Genomic DNA, 18,410 nt, shown 5'->3' with positions numbered 1-18,410 from the left:
TCCCCTCCCATCATGGACCTCATCAATAGCCACTTTATTTGCCAATCAGAGGAGGAGAATGATGTTATTAGGGCTAAAGAGCAGCGATGATGCTGAATCTCTCTCTCTCTCCCTCTCTCCCACTCTTTATCTCTCTATCTCTCTCTCTCTTCCTCTCTGCATGTCTCTTTCTCCCCTCATCTTTTTTCAGAGCTGTACAAAAATGGTCTTCAGAGGGCTACCTTTGTGCCTTTCATCCACATGCTCAAGGTAAAGACAAAGTCATTCAACTCCTGTTCATTTATCTGCCCCTCCCTCCCTCTCTCCCTCCCTCTCTCCTCCTCTCTCTCTCTCTCTCTCTCTCTCTCTCTCTCCCCCTCTCTCTCTCTCTCTCTCTCTCTCTGTCCACCCCTGACGTCCATGTCCGGCTTGTTGTTTTTTTGATGTGTTTTTCCTCTGCCTTGGTGTTGTGTACACACACACACACACACACACACACACACACACACGCGCAGCTACACACATTTATACACACGACCAGCATGAGAGGGAAAAAGGCACCTTTGATCATACCTGGAGATGCGACGGCAGAGACAAATAGAGGGACGGTAAGTGAAAGAGTGAGTGCGTGAGCGTGAAAGGGAGGGAGAAAGAGAGAGGCTTTCAATGGCCCGAGCGTAGGTAGCTAGACAGGAATGAGGCCGGCCTGCTTGCATTTCAAAGTGAGCGAGGAGCACGGGAGGCAGCGACGCGCTCAACTGCTTTGCAATTTAATGGCATTATTGTAAGCAGGTATCTGTGAGGCGCAGCCGCCAGTCGCGGTAATTATCAGTGTGTGTGTGTGTGTGTGTGTGTGTGTGTGTGAGAGAGAGACACACACACAGAGAGAGGCAGCATAATAAATAATCACTGAATCAGTGCCAAACATTTTACTGCATGCAAACACACACAGTCTTGTGCGTTCACATGCACAAACACATTCTTACACATTTCCGTAGTATTTTTTTCCTGGTTTAAAACAAGCAAAACTGGGAAAAACAAATTGATATGAACTTCAAGTTTTCACATAGACACACACACACACACACACAAACAAACATTATTGTTTAAATCTGTTATTGTAAATAGTCAAACTCTGATCTCTCTCACAACACGTGTGATATGCTGGCTCGAGGCATGAAACATGAATGGGGAGACCACGCAGAGATTCCAAAATAATCTGTGAATTTATTAAGTAAAGATAATATTAACAAAGACTAAATGATAAAGCTATAAAGTGGTGTAGTGTGAGTCAGTATAATGGAAGTAACCAAAGGTGTCATGCGAGAATCAGTCTAGGGGTTTGAACAACGGAAACCAACCGCTGGGAGGAGGAAGCAGCCACACACTGTTGGAGATGCAGGAGATTTATGCTCCTGCCAAACAGGCACACCTGATCCCCATCACCTGCTCAAGAATAGTGCAAGGGGACAGAGAGGGAGAGAGCATAGGCACACCACAACAGGGCGGGGCCTAAAACCCACCAGTATCCGTCACACACGTATACTTTTTAGGTAACACAATAAATGTTGCTGTACTTTGGATTGGTTTGGATTGGACTATCCTTAAAGGGATATTCCGCCATTTTTGGAAATAAGCTCATTTTCCACCTTCCCGCGAGCAAAACAATTGATATTTACCTTCTCGTCGTTCATCCAGCCATTCTGTGAGTCTGGCGATACAACTTTTAGCTTCAGCCTAGCATAGATCATTCAAACGGATTAGACCAGTAGCATCTCGCCTGCTTGCATTATGTTTAAAAGTGACTAAGATTTCCGGTAATTTTCCCATTTAAAACGTGTCTCTTCTCAAGTTAGAAAGTGCAATAAGACCAACTGAAAATGAAACCTGGAGTTTTTCACATTTTAAATGGGAAAATTATCGGAAATCTTAGTCATTAGACTAAGTAGATCACAAATGATCAATAGGAGACTACTGTAGACCACTGGACTAAGACAGTTTGGACTAGCTTTTGAAAGCTTTGAAGTGTAGACAATCACAAAAAGTTTGAATGTGATCCCCCCCACCCCCCACAGGTGGGTTTTGGACTGCAGGCCCCCCTACCCCCCTCTTAGCTTCTCTTTTCTAAACAGGCACTTTCAGGGTCAGCGCTTATGGCTTGCGGTCTGCGAGAACCTGTGGGGTCCTGAAAGTCACTCTGAGCCCCCACCCGCCTCATGCCCCCCCACTTCTCCAGTCTAGGCTGGCCGGGGCTCTGAATGCCCTCGCACCCGGTCAGGCTTTGGGCCCTCTTCTCTCAGGCCCCCTTGCCCCCGGGCCCTGCTTTTGTTTGGACATCTGGATTTAGGCTGTCCCCAATGATGCCCGACCCAAATGAGGGTGTTTGGGATGGCCATGTGGGTCTTGACCTCAGCGCATGTTTTGTGTGTGTGAGAGAGAGAGAGGGAGAAGGGAGGAAAAAGATGGACATGGACAGGGTGACTGTGTGTGTGTGTGTGTGTGTGTGTGTGTGTGTGTGTGTGTGTGTGTGTGTGTGTGTGTGTGTGTGTGTGTGTGTGTGTGTGTGTGTGTGTGTGTGTGTGTGTGTGTGTGTGTGTGTGTGTGTGTGTGTGTGTGTGTGTGTCGTGACAGAGAGTGGGAGACCCCCATGACCCTCTCTGCTCTGTTTTCAGGGTTAATCCCCCAGACATTGACGCCTTCACTCTTCAATTAACTTTTGGTTAGCAAGGACCCCCCTCTCCTCCTCATTCAACTCCTGCTTTTCACCACTGCAGGCTTCGTTTCTTTTTCTCTTCTCTCGTTATCCTCTGTCTCTCTCTCTCTCTCTCTCTCTGCTCCTCTTTATCCTCCTCTCTCTCTATCTCTCTCTGCTCCTCTTTATCCTCCTCTCTCTCCATCCATCTCTCTCTGCTTCTCCTTATCCTCCTATCTGACTCAGTGCTCCTCTCATTCTCTTTCTATGATGAAGATGCACATGCAGGCTACACATCTATCTGTACCAAAGCTAATTATTTTCTCTCATTCCCTCTCTCTTTCTTTTTTTCTTTCTCTATCTCTCTTTCTTTTTCTCTCTCTCGCACACACACAGACACAAAATGCATCGCTGCTTTTGTATTTTATTCATCTTCCATCTCTCTGTCATACACACACATACACACACACACACACACACACAGTATGCACAATAGTTGCTGAGCTATTGGCCTCCTCCTCTGTTGTTTTGTATGATCTCTGCAGACCTAGGTACGCCCTCAGACAGGGAGCCCTGAGAAATGTTTCATTACTACCCTCTAGTGGTGTGTTGCACACATGACGTGGTCAGGTTCCCATTAAGAAATTTTAGGAACACAATCATTGTCTAGGTCCTCTGCTTGGTCCCCATTTATTGGTGGCAGCATTGGCCAATTTGCTAAATTATTTGGTTCAGAGAAAATAAGGTTAAAGCAAATAATGTGATAATTTTCCATTAATGTAAAAATGTGTTATATATTATTAGTACAGAGATTATTACATTGTTAGTTAAAACAGACATTTTTTTATTACATTACTGGGAAATGATTAGATTATTGTGTACTCTCATAACACATGTGTATATATACATAAACGCATAAACACTGCTCTCTACAGCAGTGGACCTGTTCCTTCATTACCGGTGTATTTGAGATTATTTGCCTTATGTCACCTTGTCTTCTGAGTTTACGAGTGCCACTATTCTAACCTCATCTCACCCAGAATGACCTCTTCTGGAATGCATTTATTTGTCCATTGAGAGAGACTAGTTCCGATGCCCAAGATCTAACCCCTCACTGAAGGGGTTTATGTGCGTGGGTATAAAATACATGTAATGTACGACCTCAAGTTCACATTTATTTGAAGTGTTTTCCTACAATTGTATTTCAAAACTCCCATATAGTTTTCTTACAAACGGATCACTTCAGCCTTAAACGAGGGCATAGCATCAGAGTTCAAGTAAAGGTAGGAGAGAGCAGGATTTCAGCATCTCTTTCTTCACTGACTAATTATAGAGACGACGAGCATCTGCATTGGAACTTTCCAAATCTGACCAAGCAAGCAAAAGGCATCTTCGAAGGCAGAATTTGATATGCTGATCTGCCTCGATAACTTTATGCCACTGAATGGTGTCTTAAAAGGTAAAGAGAAAAGTCCGCTACAACCAAAATAAAAAAATAAAAAAACATGACATTTTGGGGCTGTAAGCCCTTCCTCAGACGTGTCTTAAAAGGTATCTTAAAAGGATCAATCCTTCTGTGTCAAACTGACCTCTTCTATCCCAGTTCCCACGAATCAGTAGCTCAACATATGGAGATGGCTCCAGAGTTGAGGCCCAGGTGCAGAAGCCTGTTTGCCCCCACAGGAGTCATGTTGGGGCAGAGGGGGGGTTCAGGACAGGGGTTCCCTAAAGGTGGTGACAGGAAGGTCCTGGCATTCCATACGCACAACGAGGGGCCAAATCCCCCAAGATGTTTCTTCCATAAAACAGAAGGCTGAGGTCATGAGAAGGTGATGGGAACGTTTCAGGAACGTTGTGGGAATGTCTCGTGAACCAAAACCCCTTTACTGGCAGAAGGCGTTGACAAGGAGAGGGAATATATATAATTAGGCGCAATTAGTGTGTTGCCCGACTCTCTCTCTCCACACACACACACACACACTCACACACACACACACACACACACACACACACACACACACACACACACACGCGCGCACATACACGCACACAGAGTTGTTCCCAAATCCCTGAAAGCATTGACTGAAGAAAGCCAAAACCAACCCCCCGCTCACACACCCTCTCTCTCTCTCAGTCTCTCTCTCTGTCACACACACACACACACACACACACACACACAAACACACACACACATACACACACACACAACAACAACTTTGAAGTAAGAGGTGTCACCCATTACTGCACCACATAAAGGCACTGTTTTAAGCTGTCTTTTCCCCTCTCTCTCCACTTTCCTGACAATGCATCCCCCTGTCTCTTTCTCTCTCTTCATTCTCTTGTCTGCCACCAGAGTAGCTGTAAGACAGACCCAGATGAATATACGACAACCTACAAACCCACACACACACACACCCTGTCTCTCTCGCTCACTCTCTCAATCACTCGCACACACACACACACACTCTCCCACACACACGCTCACACACACTCTCCCACACACACACACAGACACACACTCACTCACACACACTCACCGCCCTGCTCTTTCAGCCTAACTACCCCTTCCCACCCCCCTCCTGCCTCTGTGTTCTTTGAGGCTGAAGGTTTTTTCGGTCAGTCCCCCCCCCCCACACACACACACAAAAAAACAAAAAAATGAGGGGTGGACGAGAAAGAAAGAGGAAAAAGCAGGGGAGAGAAAGAAGACGATGTAGAGATGTTTTCACCAGCCTAATGAGGGAGAGGGGGCTTGTCAGCCCTGGTCTCAACTAACACCGCCTTTTGTGCACATTCAATGGAAAGGCCCTCTTTGAAAAACTCAAAAGCAACTTTCCCCTTTTGGAGAAGTAGAGAGAGAAGGAGGGAGAGAGAGAGAGAGAGAGAGGGAGAGCGAGAGGGGGAGAGAGAGAGAAGCCACACTTTTTTTCTGGCGAAACTGCTGTCCAGGAAAGGTCTGGACCATTGACATACAACAGCTACTCAATGACTTCACAAATACAAGGCGAGGGAAAAGAACTGTCTGCATTAGAGGTTCTCAGCGACTCGGTGTGTGTGTGTGAGAGAGAGAGAGAGAGTGTGTGTGTCTGTGTGTGTGCTTGTGTGAGTATGTGTGTAAGTGTAAGGGAGAGAGTGAGTGTTTTATCATAACACCGTAATTTGAGCGAGCCCCAATGGAAACTAGAGAGGCCTCTCTTTAAAAGCCCTGGTCTTAGAACAGACTTGTGTGAACGTCTGCAATTTTAGGTGTCGAGTGTAGAGTTATCCCGGCACGACTGACATGTGAAACACTAAACAAGGCAAGGTCACTAGAATTTAGAATATGGTGTGTGTTTTCTGCTACAAGTAATTCTACATCCCTACATTTTGAATTCAAAAGTTTGAAATAAATATGTCAAACCTTTTGTTGCATGTGTTTGCATGTACATAATAAACAATTCAATTACTCAGCAACTATTTTTGTAGCTGACCTCATGTGTTCAGATGTGCTTACTGATTTATGAGAGGTAATTGAAGATCTTTTAACATGTGAAAGTGGTTGACATTTTTTGTCATGATTTTCTGACTTTTTACAAACCAAACAAGTAATTGATCTGAATTCATATGCGTTTCTCTAGGTTTCCCAGTGTTATTTTTTGACCTATACCCAGACGTCTAGTCACTGGTCAGTGTTGAAGTCGGCCAGAGCAGTGTGTTTAAGAGACCTTATGCAACTTTTTCAAAGTCATAAAATCGCTTAGAAATTGTTGTTTTGCTTGACTGACCAGTTTTATCGAAAACAGTAATATTTCCTCCCGCCCCCAGTGTCCCTATCCGCTATTGCAACCTTGCAGTTTGTTCAGGAGGCGATCGCTCCTTGTTTACATCTGGAAGGCTGAGACGCGTAAGGAACAAGAAGAACCACGCTTGCAATTTATATATTTATATATAGCCTATATATGTATAAATATACAAGCTGAAGCTGTCAGGGAAGCTCTGCAGAGAAATATGCAAGAATAAAATCGCCAATCCTGCATAGCATCTTTAAGTAGGGTTCAGACCAAAGATTCCCGGCCAGAAGAGACGAGACGAGCCTCAGACGCTCTTGCAACTGCGATTAAACATGCTCTGCGACGGCCTGCAACTAAGTGCAACATTTAATTCCCACCGCTGCAACTCGCTCTCGTCGCGTCGGGAGCCTTTGGTGTGAATTGGGCTTTAGTGGATGGTTTATGTCTGTCTTACGAAGCAAGGATCAAGTTAAGTGTTATTGAAGGAGCACCGTGTTTTGAGCGCAGTCTGTGTGTGTGCTTGCATGGTAGAGTCATGAGGTTATGTCAGTGACATGAGGTAAGGTTAAAGACAAGTTAAGTGGTGTCGAATCATCTTTGCGCAATCTGTTCGTCCGTCTGTCTGCGTGGTCGAGACACTGTTGGGTGATTATGTCAGGCTCATGAAGGAGCGTCGAAGTTAAGTGTTCACCCAGCGACCTGCGAGTTATTGCGCCCCCGTCTGCACGGTGGAGTTATACTGCAGCCGTCTGCCTGATTGCTGATGGGAGGTCAGTGCTTTAATCTCAGAGCAAGTCACAGATGAAGGATAATGACGGGCCTGGACTGACCTAAGGTCTGCTCGCTCAGGGTGCATCACAGGGTGTTATTATGATGAGAATGATTATCACGATGATCAGAGCGGTCAGGTGTCAGGTGTCTGGGACAGGAGAGCGGCTGCCATATTTTGTTTACACTTCACACACCCCACCCTAAGCAGTGCTGGACACAGGATATGCTGTAGTTCTGGATAGGGAGAGGATAAAGCTATAGGGTGCCATTTTGAATTGGTAAGGCTCATTATATGTAAGGCTACTGTACTGCAGCCAGACACCACCCAGTGGGAACAGCTGGAGATGCCGATATTTGCTGATTTATTGACAGCATGGGGGGGGGGGGCATTTTCCAACATCTACAGGAGCATGATGGAAGCTGACTTTGAATGAGAGAAATGCCTCATCTGTTCGCTCACCCATTTGCATTATTAAATTAGAAAAATTGCCTAGATTTTGCCTAGTTATTAATTTACCATTAGCTCATGTGGGACGGTATATAGACACATTGCATAGTGCATTGTGTATCACACAAAGGAGAACCCATAGGGCTATTTGAGACCATGTCAATGGCACTCTTTCAAAACATTTGGTACAAGCTGGTCTTTATACATCTGCTTGCTACATATTGAAGAGCTATGAATGCAGCATGCTATGCGTGACATTGCAGACCCAGTCCCTGAAATAACTGAAATAATGAAGCTGTTTTCTCTTCAAACGTTTAGTCTCATATACCGAAGGCCCAGGGAGGCAATGTGGGGGTTTCAAAGCTTCAGAGGTTGGGTTTGACTCGCCGTCATTTCCAAAAAAAGTATCCGTCCACACTAAACAACAACAACAAAAAACGAATTCCAACTATTCGACGTTATATGTCGTCATCTGGTGACTGAATGCCCGTATGTGTCTAGTTCTAGTGAGGCATAGCAAAGTTTAGTAGATGTTTGGATGATGTGAAAACGAGAGATGTGAGCGGTATGGAGACGAGTGAGGGAGCGGAGTAGAGTGGATGGAGACGAGAGAGTGGAGACGGACAATAGGCGGAAGTGCTGAGGGCTTTGCGTTCCTAACCAATCTATCAAAAGGCCATAATCACGTAATGATCATCGGGAGCGGCCCTGTCGCCCCCTGATTATAAATATCCTCCCATCACTGCCTACACGCTGATTGTGCTCGCCCTCCCTGTCCTGCTCCATCTCTCTCTCTCTCTCTTTCTCTCTCTCCCTCTCCCTCTCTCTCTTTGGCCCTTGTCTTCTCCCACTATCTCACATTCTCTCGCTTTACTTTTTTTTTTTTTTAGTGATAGACGATGAGGACAGCTGGTAGATTCCACTGTTGTGTCAGTAATGGGGCTTCTCAGCACCTTCACCTTCACACACACACACACACACACACACACACACACACACACACACACACACACACACCGTTCCAGAGACATAAGGAGATGGAGAGCTTTATAAGATTACTTTAACACAAGCTCGTTTTTAGGGATTTTCAGATTAGATGGAGACATTATGAATTGATGGTGTGTGATTGCTGATTTGTCTCTGTATGGTTTTGCCTCGGTCTCTTAACCTCCTTTTTATGCCCGGGGGTAGGGGGCAATCAGCTCAACTGCAGGGCATTAGGCTACACCCACTACTGTGATGCATTCTGGAATCCCACTGATGCCATGAACAGAATTTGTCCTTCTGTAATAAATGTTCTCATTTCAACAAACACACATTAAACCTGTTTTTTTGAGTACAAAGGTGACAAAGTTTATTACTTGTATATGGTAATCACTGGATCTTGACCTTTAATGAGTGACCAAGAGTAGACTCAGGCTATAACACAAGCTTTAGCTACCTTGCCTTTAATGAGTGACCCAGAGTAGGCCCAGGCTGTGGCCCAGGGTTTTATCCACTAACCCTTTAATGAGTGACCCAGAGTATGCCCAGGCTGTGGCCCAGGGTTTTACCCACTAACCCTTTAATGAGTGACCCAGAGTAGGTCTTTGGTATTATATGCCCTCAATGGTACCTTCCAGGCAGCGCTGCCTTCAAGGCACTACTCCCCTCAGTTTAGGGGTAGGATAAGGGTTGAGGGGGTTAAGGTTAGGAATAGGGTAAAGGTAGTGCCTTTTAGGCTGTGCTGCCTGGAAGGTGCCTTTGGGGGCAAAAAACACCATTGAGCCCCAGAGTATGCCCAGGCTGTGGCCCAAGGTTTTACCCACTAACCCTTGAAGGAGTGACCCAGTAGGCCCAGGCTGTGGCCCAGGGTTTTACCCACTAACCCTTTAAAGAGTGACCCAGAGTATGCCCAGGCTGTGGCCCAGGGTTTTAGCCACTCACCCTTTAATGAGTGACCCAGAGTATGCCCAGGCTGTGGCCCAGGGTTTTACCCACTAACCCTTTAATGAGTGACCCAGAGTAGGTCTTTGGTATTATATGCCCTCAATGGTACCTTCCAGGCAGCGCTGCCTTCAAGGCACTACTCCCCTCAGTTTAGGGGTAGGATAAGGGTTGAGGGGGTTAAGGTTAGGAATAGGGTAAAGGTAGTGCCTTTTAGGCTGTGCTGCCTGGAAGGTGCCTTTGGGGGCAAAAAACACCATTGAGCCCCAGAGTATGCCCAGGCTGTGGCCCAAGGTTTTACCCACTAACCCTTGAAGGAGTGACCCAGTAGGCCCAGGCTGTGGCCCAGGGTTTTACCCACTAACCCTTTAAAGAGTGACCCAGTAGGCCCAGGCTGTGGCCCAGGGTTTTACCCACTAACCCTTTAAGGAGTGACCCAGTAGGCCCAGGCCGTGGCCCAAGTGTCTGAGCAGCACAAAGAGCAGGGGAAGACCGAGACAAAGACTGGCATATAGCCCATTAAGGCCTAAAACGCCTGGAAAAAATGCCTGGAAAATCTGAGGGCGATTTCAGAAAACCCCCCTAAAACCTGAAGTTTTTCTGGAAATTCAGCAATTGTGTCAACGCCTACTAAATTATTGATTTCTCAGGCTCTGTAGGAGATAGAAACAAAATTCAAAAAGTATTAGAGAGCTTACACCTATGGTTTTCCTTGTCTATTCTGAAATGCATGTCTATTCTGATGCATTTCATTGGCCCAGAGGCCGATAACTGATGCAAAAAAACCCTTAAACGCGAAACATTGACGTATACGCTTTCCCGGCTTCAATGGTAGAACTACGCAACAGCGCTCCCGGCCTTAATGGTAGAAATGCGGCAAAGCTTTCCCGGCCTAAATGGGCTAGAACAGCAGCAGCACCCTGCTCATCACAGCGGTTGCCGTGGCGTCTGTTTAAGCAGAGACGAGAGACGTCGTTGAGGAGGTCGTCAGGGCAGGGTTGATGATGAAGAGACTGGTTTCTTTCTCAGTCTCTCTCTCTCTCTCCCTCCCCCACATCGTTTCTCTCTCCTACCCTCTCGATTTCTCTGTCATTTGCCCTAAGCATTCCCCCCATCTCCTCTCTTTCCCCCTCTCTCCGACCTCGTCTCTCTCTATCTCTCTCTCTCCCAATCTCTCTCTCCCTCTGTCTCTCTCTAGCCCTCTCTCTTCTCATCTCTCTCTCTGTCTTTATCCCTCTTTTTCCCCGTCTCAATCTATCTCTCTTTCTCTGTGTGTCTGTCTATCCCTCTTTCTCTCTCTCTCTCTCTGTTTCTCTCTCTGTCTCTATCCCTCTCTCTCCCTGGGTCTTTTTGTTCTGCGCTGCTCGCTGTTTGGCAGCCTGTTATTACCTGTGATTCAGCCAATTGGCTCGGACGCATAACCCCCTGAGCTCCGGAGAGAAAAGTTGACAGCACTGAAGAATCGGGATGTAGTGAGGGGTGGGGGATGGGGGTGGTGGTGGGGGGGGGGGGGTGATGGCGGGAATATCTTCTCCTCCTTCTGTGTAGTGATTGCTAATTATGCCCCGTTCAAGGAGGAGGGTGATGGAACGGAGTGGAGGAGAAGAAAGGGGGGGAAAAAAGAAGAGAAAGCGGAACTTGATTTCATAACTCACTGGAGCATGTCTGGAGCCTGTGCAGACGTCAGAGACGATGCGCCTTGTTATCTTACAGTGCGTACGTCAACGGACATGTTGTAAAGTTTGGAGAACTCTGAGGCTTTCTTCTGTACTTTACTGCTCCCTGTAGAATCCACTGTTAAGCTACAGGCAGCACGTGTAAGAGGTTAACACCTTTTCTTAGTGTTTCATTGAAGCTGGGATGATTACAAGATGTATTTGCAAGATGAAACCTGACTTAAAGGACAAGGATTTGGCATAAACAATTATCATATCTTGGGACCACATATTGTAAATGAACTAACACATATCATTGTGTGTGTGTGCGTGCGTGCGTGCGTGCGTGTGTGTGTGTGTGTGTGTGTGTGTGTGTAGGAGCACTGCCATACAACCGGCTTAGACTCAGGAATGGACTACAGGAAGAGGGAGATGCCTGCAGCAGGAGTACTGTACTACCTGTAAGGGTCTTACGCACACACTCACCTCACACACACACACACACACACAACCTCTCTCTCTCGCTCTCTCTCTCTTTCTCTCTCTCACACACACACAGCCACAAATGTATCTTAGCTATTGTTCTCTCAACTCAGGGTCCTGTACTAGCACCAAAACAATTTGAAAAAATCAATGATGCACACAAGCTCACACACACACACACACACGCACACACACACACACACACACACAAACTCATACAATCACACACGTGCACGCACACACATGCACCTACACATAACCAATCAAACAATGAAATCGAATCACCCTCTCTTCCTATCTTTCATGCTCTATCTCTCTCACTGACACACACACTCAAATGTATATACACTATTGTGCATGCTGTACTTGGCCCAGGGTCCTACAAAACAATTGTACACACACACACACACACACACACACACACACACGATCACATGAATAACCCCTTTTTAATTTGACATTGTCAATTGTCCTTCCTGTGTGTGTGTGTGTGTGTGTGTGTACAGGACGAGTGAGCCTGGAGCAGAGAGGGCAATGGATGATCTGTTCCATGAGCTGGCCCAGGGACAAAATGACTGTATGCTCCTAACTTCATCTTCATCAACACTCTTTATCTGTCAAGGGGGCATGGGGGAGATGGGGGTGGGGGTAGTGTGTGTGTGTGTGTGTGTGTGTGTGTGTGTGTGTGTGGAGGGGGGGTCTGCCTGAAAGACCAAATACTAATTGAACAACAGCAGAGCACAGCTATTTAGCACAGGGTCCTTGGTTTGGAGTGAGTGAGTGAGTGTGTGCATCTGTGTGTGTGTGTGTGTGTGTGTGTGTGTGTGTGTGTGCGTATCTGGGATTGGGGCGTGAAGAGGCCCTGAAGTGGCTTTTCATTGTATCAGTGTTTAGTGTGAATTATGTTTCAGTTCTGCAGTAGGCCACACACACACACACACACACACATCATGTTTCCATTTGTGTCTGTCTTTCTCTTACTACCCTCAAAATGAATAATACACATTTCCAGACATTTCAAGTACATATTCAAGGCAAAGGGCCCAAATGCAATGACTTTGTGTGTGTGTGTGTGTGTGTGTGTGTGTGTGTGTGTGTGTGTGTGTGTGTGTGTGTGTGTGTGTGTGTGTGTGTGTGTGTGTGTGTGTGTGTGTGTGTGTGTGTGTGTGTGTGTGTGTGTGTGTGTGTGTGTGTGTGTGTGTGTGTGTGTGTGTGTGTGTGTGGGCCTCATTCTAGTTACCCGCCCGCGGGTGCTGACGGTTCTGGGACGAAAGGTTCATCTGAGCAGGACTTGTGGCTCCATCGCTGACTGCACGTTTCAGGAGCTGTGTGACCAGGTGAGCGTGCCAACTAATAAATAACAATAAATACAAACAGCAAAATGTTTGTTTCTCTCTCTCTGTTTACCTGTCTGTCTTTCTGTCAGTCTATCTCTCTATCTCTATCTATCTATCTATCTATTTAAATATCTATAGGTTTATCTATCTACAGTGAGGAGAAAATGTATTTGATACCATGCTAAAGTTGCCTAAAAAGAGGAATAGAAAATCGTCATTTGACAATTGATCTTAATGTCTTAATTCAAAAATTGAGTAAAAATAAAACCGCTAAGTACGCCAATTTTCTTTGTGATGGAAGAATGTTTCGTAAATAAATAAATGTTCTTCCTAAATGCTAGGGGGAAGTAAGTATTTGACCCCCAATGTAACCCTATGGGAATTCAACACATAGGGTTAACATAGGGGCGGGCAGATTTTTATTTTTTAAGGCCAGCTATTTTATGGATTCAGGATATTATGCATCCTGATAAAGTTCCCTTGGCCGTTGGAATTAAGATAGCCCCACATCATTACATACCTTTCACCATAGCTAGAGATTGGCATGGTGCTTTTTCCAGTAGGCCTATTAGCCTGTTTGATGCTCATTGAGCTCAATGCAAATCAAACAGGCTAATAGGCCTACTGGAAAAAGCACCATGCCAATCTCTAGCTATGGTGAAGGGTATGTGATGATGTGGGGCTATTTTAATTTCAAAGGCCAAGGGAAATTTATCGGGATGCATAATATCCTAGATCCATGAAATAGCTGGCCTTTAAAAATAAAAATCTGCCTGCCCCTATGTTAACCCTATGTGTTAAATTCCCATAGGGTTACATAGGGGGTCAAATACTTCCTTCCCCTAGCATTTAAGGAAAACATTTATCTATTTACGATACATTCTTCAATCACAAAGAAAATTGGTGTCCTTGGCGGTTTGATTTGTACTAATTTTTTGAGTTAAGGCATTAAGATCAATTGTCAAATGATGATTTTATATTCCTGTTTTAGCAGGGTATCAAATACATGTGCTCCTCACTGTATCTATCTATCTATCTATCTCTCTAACTCTATCTATCTCTCTATCTCTATCTATCTATCTCTATCTATCTATATCTCTATCTCTATCTATCTATCTATATTTTTATCTATCTGCCCATCCATGTCTGTATCTGTCTGCATGTCTCCTGAGCTTTGCAAAAGCATGAGAGGAAAAAAACATCACTCTATGACACTTTCTCTCAATCTACATTTCTGTCTCTTTTTCCACGTCGCCACGTCTCAGAAATCCAATAAGATAAAATAAAATAAAATAAACCTCTAAATGTTTTTATGAAAGTCAGGGATACATTACTTATGCGCAGACTACTGACAATACAAAGGTGGTGACAACCTGAAATAATGGAATAAATAGGAAAAGGTTAGTTACTGTTTAACGATCGTTATTACTTAATTATGGGCATTTTAATTGTAATGATGATGAAATTAAATGAATTAATGAATTAAAGTGGTAATTAATATTTAATAACAACACCTACCTCACAACAACAATTAATGTTGTACCAAATGAATTATTAACAAAAAGGAAATAGTAGACACCGTTATCATGCCGTATTTGTGGAGTTCTTGAACACTTGTCGCTTTATTTTCCACACATGTTGAGTATGTCAACTTCACTGCAAGCCTCACCTTTAATCTGTAACATTGTGTGTGTGTGTGTGTGTGTGTGTGTGTGTGTGTGTGTGTGTGTGTGTGTGTGTGTGTGTGTGTGTGTGTGTGTGTGTGTGTGTGTGTGTGTGTGTGTGTGTGTGTGTGTGTGTGTGTGTGTGTGTGTGTGTGCGCGCGCGCATGCTGTAGCCTTTAGGTGCCAGTGACTACCTGGAGATGTCCAGGGTGTTTGACACCGTCTTTATCCGGAACATTCCCAGACTGTCTCTGAGAATGAAGAACCAAGCGCGCCGCCTCACCACACTAATAGACAACTTCTATGACCAGAAGGTAAGCACACACACACACACACACACACACACACACTCACCACATACACACTGACACACACACAGACCCACACACACTCACAATCACACGCACACATACATACACATACATCCACGCACGCACACACACAACTTCTGTAATGTATCCGGTCCTGTCTCATTCTCCATTCATGTTTGTTTTGCCCCCTTCCCTTCCCTCTCTCTTCTCTCTCTCTCTCTCTCTCTCTCTCTCTCTCTCTCTCTCTCTCTCTCTCTCTCTCTCTCTCTGTGGAAGGTGAGGGTGGTGGTTCTTGCGGAGGCTCCTCTGGAGTCTCTCTTTGACCAGGGCCCTCTGGTCGGGGACGAGGAGAGGGACCGCATGCTACTGGATGACCTGGGCCTAACACAGGTGACACACACACTTACACACACACACACACACACACACACACACACACACACACAGAGGGACATGCATATGCGTACACTTACAGAGAGAGAGAGAGAGACACACACACACACACACACACACATTATATTGCCAAAAGTATTCGCTCACCTGCCTTGACTTACATATGAACTTCGGTCACATCCCATCCTTAATCCATTGGGTTTATGATGAAATTGACTGGCCTGCACAGAGTTCTGACCTCAACCCAATAGAACACCTTTGGCAGTATAGTGTATATAAGTATATGTACATACACACACTTTCTCACCCTGATGACACCCTGCTCACACCTTCTAAGGCAGCTGTTGTGATGTGCTATGTCTCTAGTTAGAATTGGACTCAGTAGATAAAGAGGGTTACACTACGAGTGTGAAGGTGCAGACTGTATTTAGAAAGCTTTGCTAAAAGCTGCCTAAAGGAAGAAGAGTTGATGTTAACACATATTAACTGTGTGTGTGTGTGTGTGTGTGTGTGTGTGTGCGTGTGTGTGTGCGTGCTTGCGTGTTTGCAGGATGCCGGCGACCGTCTCTCCTTATTTACGGGTGAAGAGGAGATCTTTGCATTTCAGAGGACCATTTCAAGACTGACAGAAATGCAGACAGAACAGTACTGGCTGCAAGGAGATCGCAGACCTGATGAGATGAAATGATCCATTGAATCCATCATATCGTTCCCTCAGACTACCTCTACCTCTTGCTGACATTAAACTTGCAATTATGTGTGAATGCATGCAAATCAGAGTCCATGTATTAATATTGTAGGAGAGACTTTTACTCCTCCTGACTCTAAAATGGACGATCATGGACATCTCCTGCCTCATTTTTACACTGTACCCTTTTAAATATTAGGAACGCTGCCTTCATAAGAAGATAAACAGCACCCCCTTGTGGTTATCTGAATGTGGTCATTGTCAGTAACACCCCCTGGGAAAGCATCACAGCCTTTAAAACTCTTTTTGCGGCCAGCTAAGTGTTTCTTCTTTCTTTTGGGGGGGATTTTCACCTGTTCCATACTGTAGGATCTGTTCTGTGTCTTTGACCTCTCGTGTTTGTTGCCTTCAATGATCTTTAAAGGCAGTCAGTGATTGCGCAGAAAGTCATATTTGTTTATGTTTATTTTTAAATTTAAATGTATTAGCAGATGCTTTTGTCCAAAACAGCGTACATTATATTTTAATAAAAGACCAAATGAAACTTGAGTATTCCCAGAGAAATTCCGTGCATGGTTTTGGTTTTGGTTTGGGGGTCCGGCTGCCCCCACTTTGTTTGTTTCCGGTTTCGGAGCCTGGACTGCCAGTCCGTAGACTAGGCTTTACAGTCTACTCGTGGAACTGGCAGATAGCGGTCGTGAAAAGATGATCTGGCCACTGTGAGCGTCTTGGCAAAATAACCTGCGTTGTTTTAGTAGGTAATCCATTGTGGATTTGAGGTATGTGAAGTGTACATTTGCTTACTGACATTCTACAGAACATTCTACAGTCTCCAAAATGCATCGGCTTTGCTTGGGCCTAGGTATTCTTTAGGAACTTCTGACACATCCTTGAATGCAGTTTAAGATAGATAGATAGATAGATAGATAGATAGATAGATAGTATACAGTAGATACTTTATTAATTTATTCATTTTAGGCATCCAGTAAATTATACAATCATAACTCACATACAAACACACATACAAACATATCTCACGTACATAATGATCACTCACAGAAATGTATAGATTTAAAGGAGCAAGTGAGTTGAATACAAAGGACTGACCATGTGATGTATTGACCATGATAAGGTGCTATAGTAGAGTGTGTGCATGGGTGGTAGTGCAAAAGTGAACAGCACAGGGATTGAACAGTGCAATAGTTTTGCTTTTTACTAAATTGTTCAATGACTATGAAAAGACAAGGATGTAACATAATAGAATTGTTTAACAAACAAGAAAAATTATACACTTACAAAAGAACAATATAAAATATACGACCAAATGTTAAAGCAGACTAAATGTGTGCACAGGTTAAATACAATGCTGCATCATAATCATCTGAGCAGAACTCAAAGCGTTGATGAATGCACTCACTCACAACAGTAGGTGGCAGCAGAGAACCGCGCCACAGTGTGCAGCCTGTGGCCACGTGCGCAAGATGTTTTTGTTTTGACTCATGACGTCACCAAGCAGCTGCAGCCTTGACGTGCGCTCATAAAACGAGAGGTGAAGCTGCATCCAGCATCCGAGCAGTAGAATATAGTTTTATTAGGGCCATGGGGGCTCGATATATAGAGATATCTGATGGTTTCTTTCCCTGTCAAGGCCTTCTCCTTCCTCTCCGCTGTCTTCTCAAGTCAGTATACCCTTCTTTTATGTCATCTTCTGGTAGCCACAAGTCCTTACCGAAGCTCCCGACTCAGTTGGCTACTCATGTTGAAGAGACAGCGAGCAATCACGTCATTAGTTTCCAGTTTGATTCGGGCGATTCGCATCATTAGGCTACTTGGAAAATACCAGTCCCGCACAGAAAGGTACTGTTTGTCTTTGAGACAGAGAGAATGGACAGCACGCTGTGTGTATTGCTCCGAACAGGTCAGGTCATGATGAATCATTAGATAAAGCTCTACTTTTGGCACAGGGTAGCAAGGCTGCACAAATTGCTGGTCAAGGCGTCTCTGCAGCCGGATTGTAGGGAGAAACACAGGACATGGCATACGCGCGCGCGCACACACACGCACGCACGCACAAACACACACACACACACACACACACACACACACACACATACACAAACACTCACGCACACAACATGTGAAATACAGACAGTTTGGAACGTTATGCAAATAAGGAAAGAACAACACAGGAGAAGCATGTGGCTTTGACATGTAGCAAGGGACATGGTCCACATCCAACTGCTGCTCTATTATGATGCTGCGCTTTGGTGGGCCTACAAAACACAAGACTACC

The 18,410-nt window shown here is 44.9% G+C and overlaps 1 protein-coding gene across 2 annotated transcripts in view; it reads left to right on the top strand.

Moving 5' to 3' along the window:
- The window catches only part of afg1lb (AFG1 like ATPase b), a 31,522-nt gene extending 14,867 nt beyond the window's left edge, over positions 1–16,655 (top strand). For both annotated transcript variants that reach the window (XM_062551551.1, XM_062551550.1), the window contains exons 7-13: positions 191–249; positions 11,620–11,702; positions 12,231–12,301; positions 12,961–13,061; positions 14,899–15,039; positions 15,313–15,426; positions 15,980–16,655. In XM_062551551.1, coding sequence (XP_062407535.1) covers positions 191–249; positions 11,620–11,702; positions 12,231–12,301; positions 12,961–13,061; positions 14,899–15,039; positions 15,313–15,426; positions 15,980–16,117 — 707 coding nt within the window. In that variant the 3' untranslated portion in view covers positions 16,118–16,655. The remainder of the gene's footprint in view (positions 1–190; positions 250–11,619; positions 11,703–12,230; positions 12,302–12,960; positions 13,062–14,898; positions 15,040–15,312; positions 15,427–15,979) is intronic.
- Positions 16,656–18,410: the final 1,755 nt, after the last annotated feature.

This window comes from Sardina pilchardus, chromosome 12, assembly GCF_963854185.1.
Source record: "Sardina pilchardus chromosome 12, fSarPil1.1, whole genome shotgun sequence".
Classification (NCBI taxonomy): domain Eukaryota; kingdom Metazoa; phylum Chordata; class Actinopteri; order Clupeiformes; family Clupeidae; genus Sardina; species Sardina pilchardus.
The sequence above is the reverse complement of the archived record's forward strand: the minus strand, read 5'-3'. Positions and strand labels throughout refer to the sequence as shown.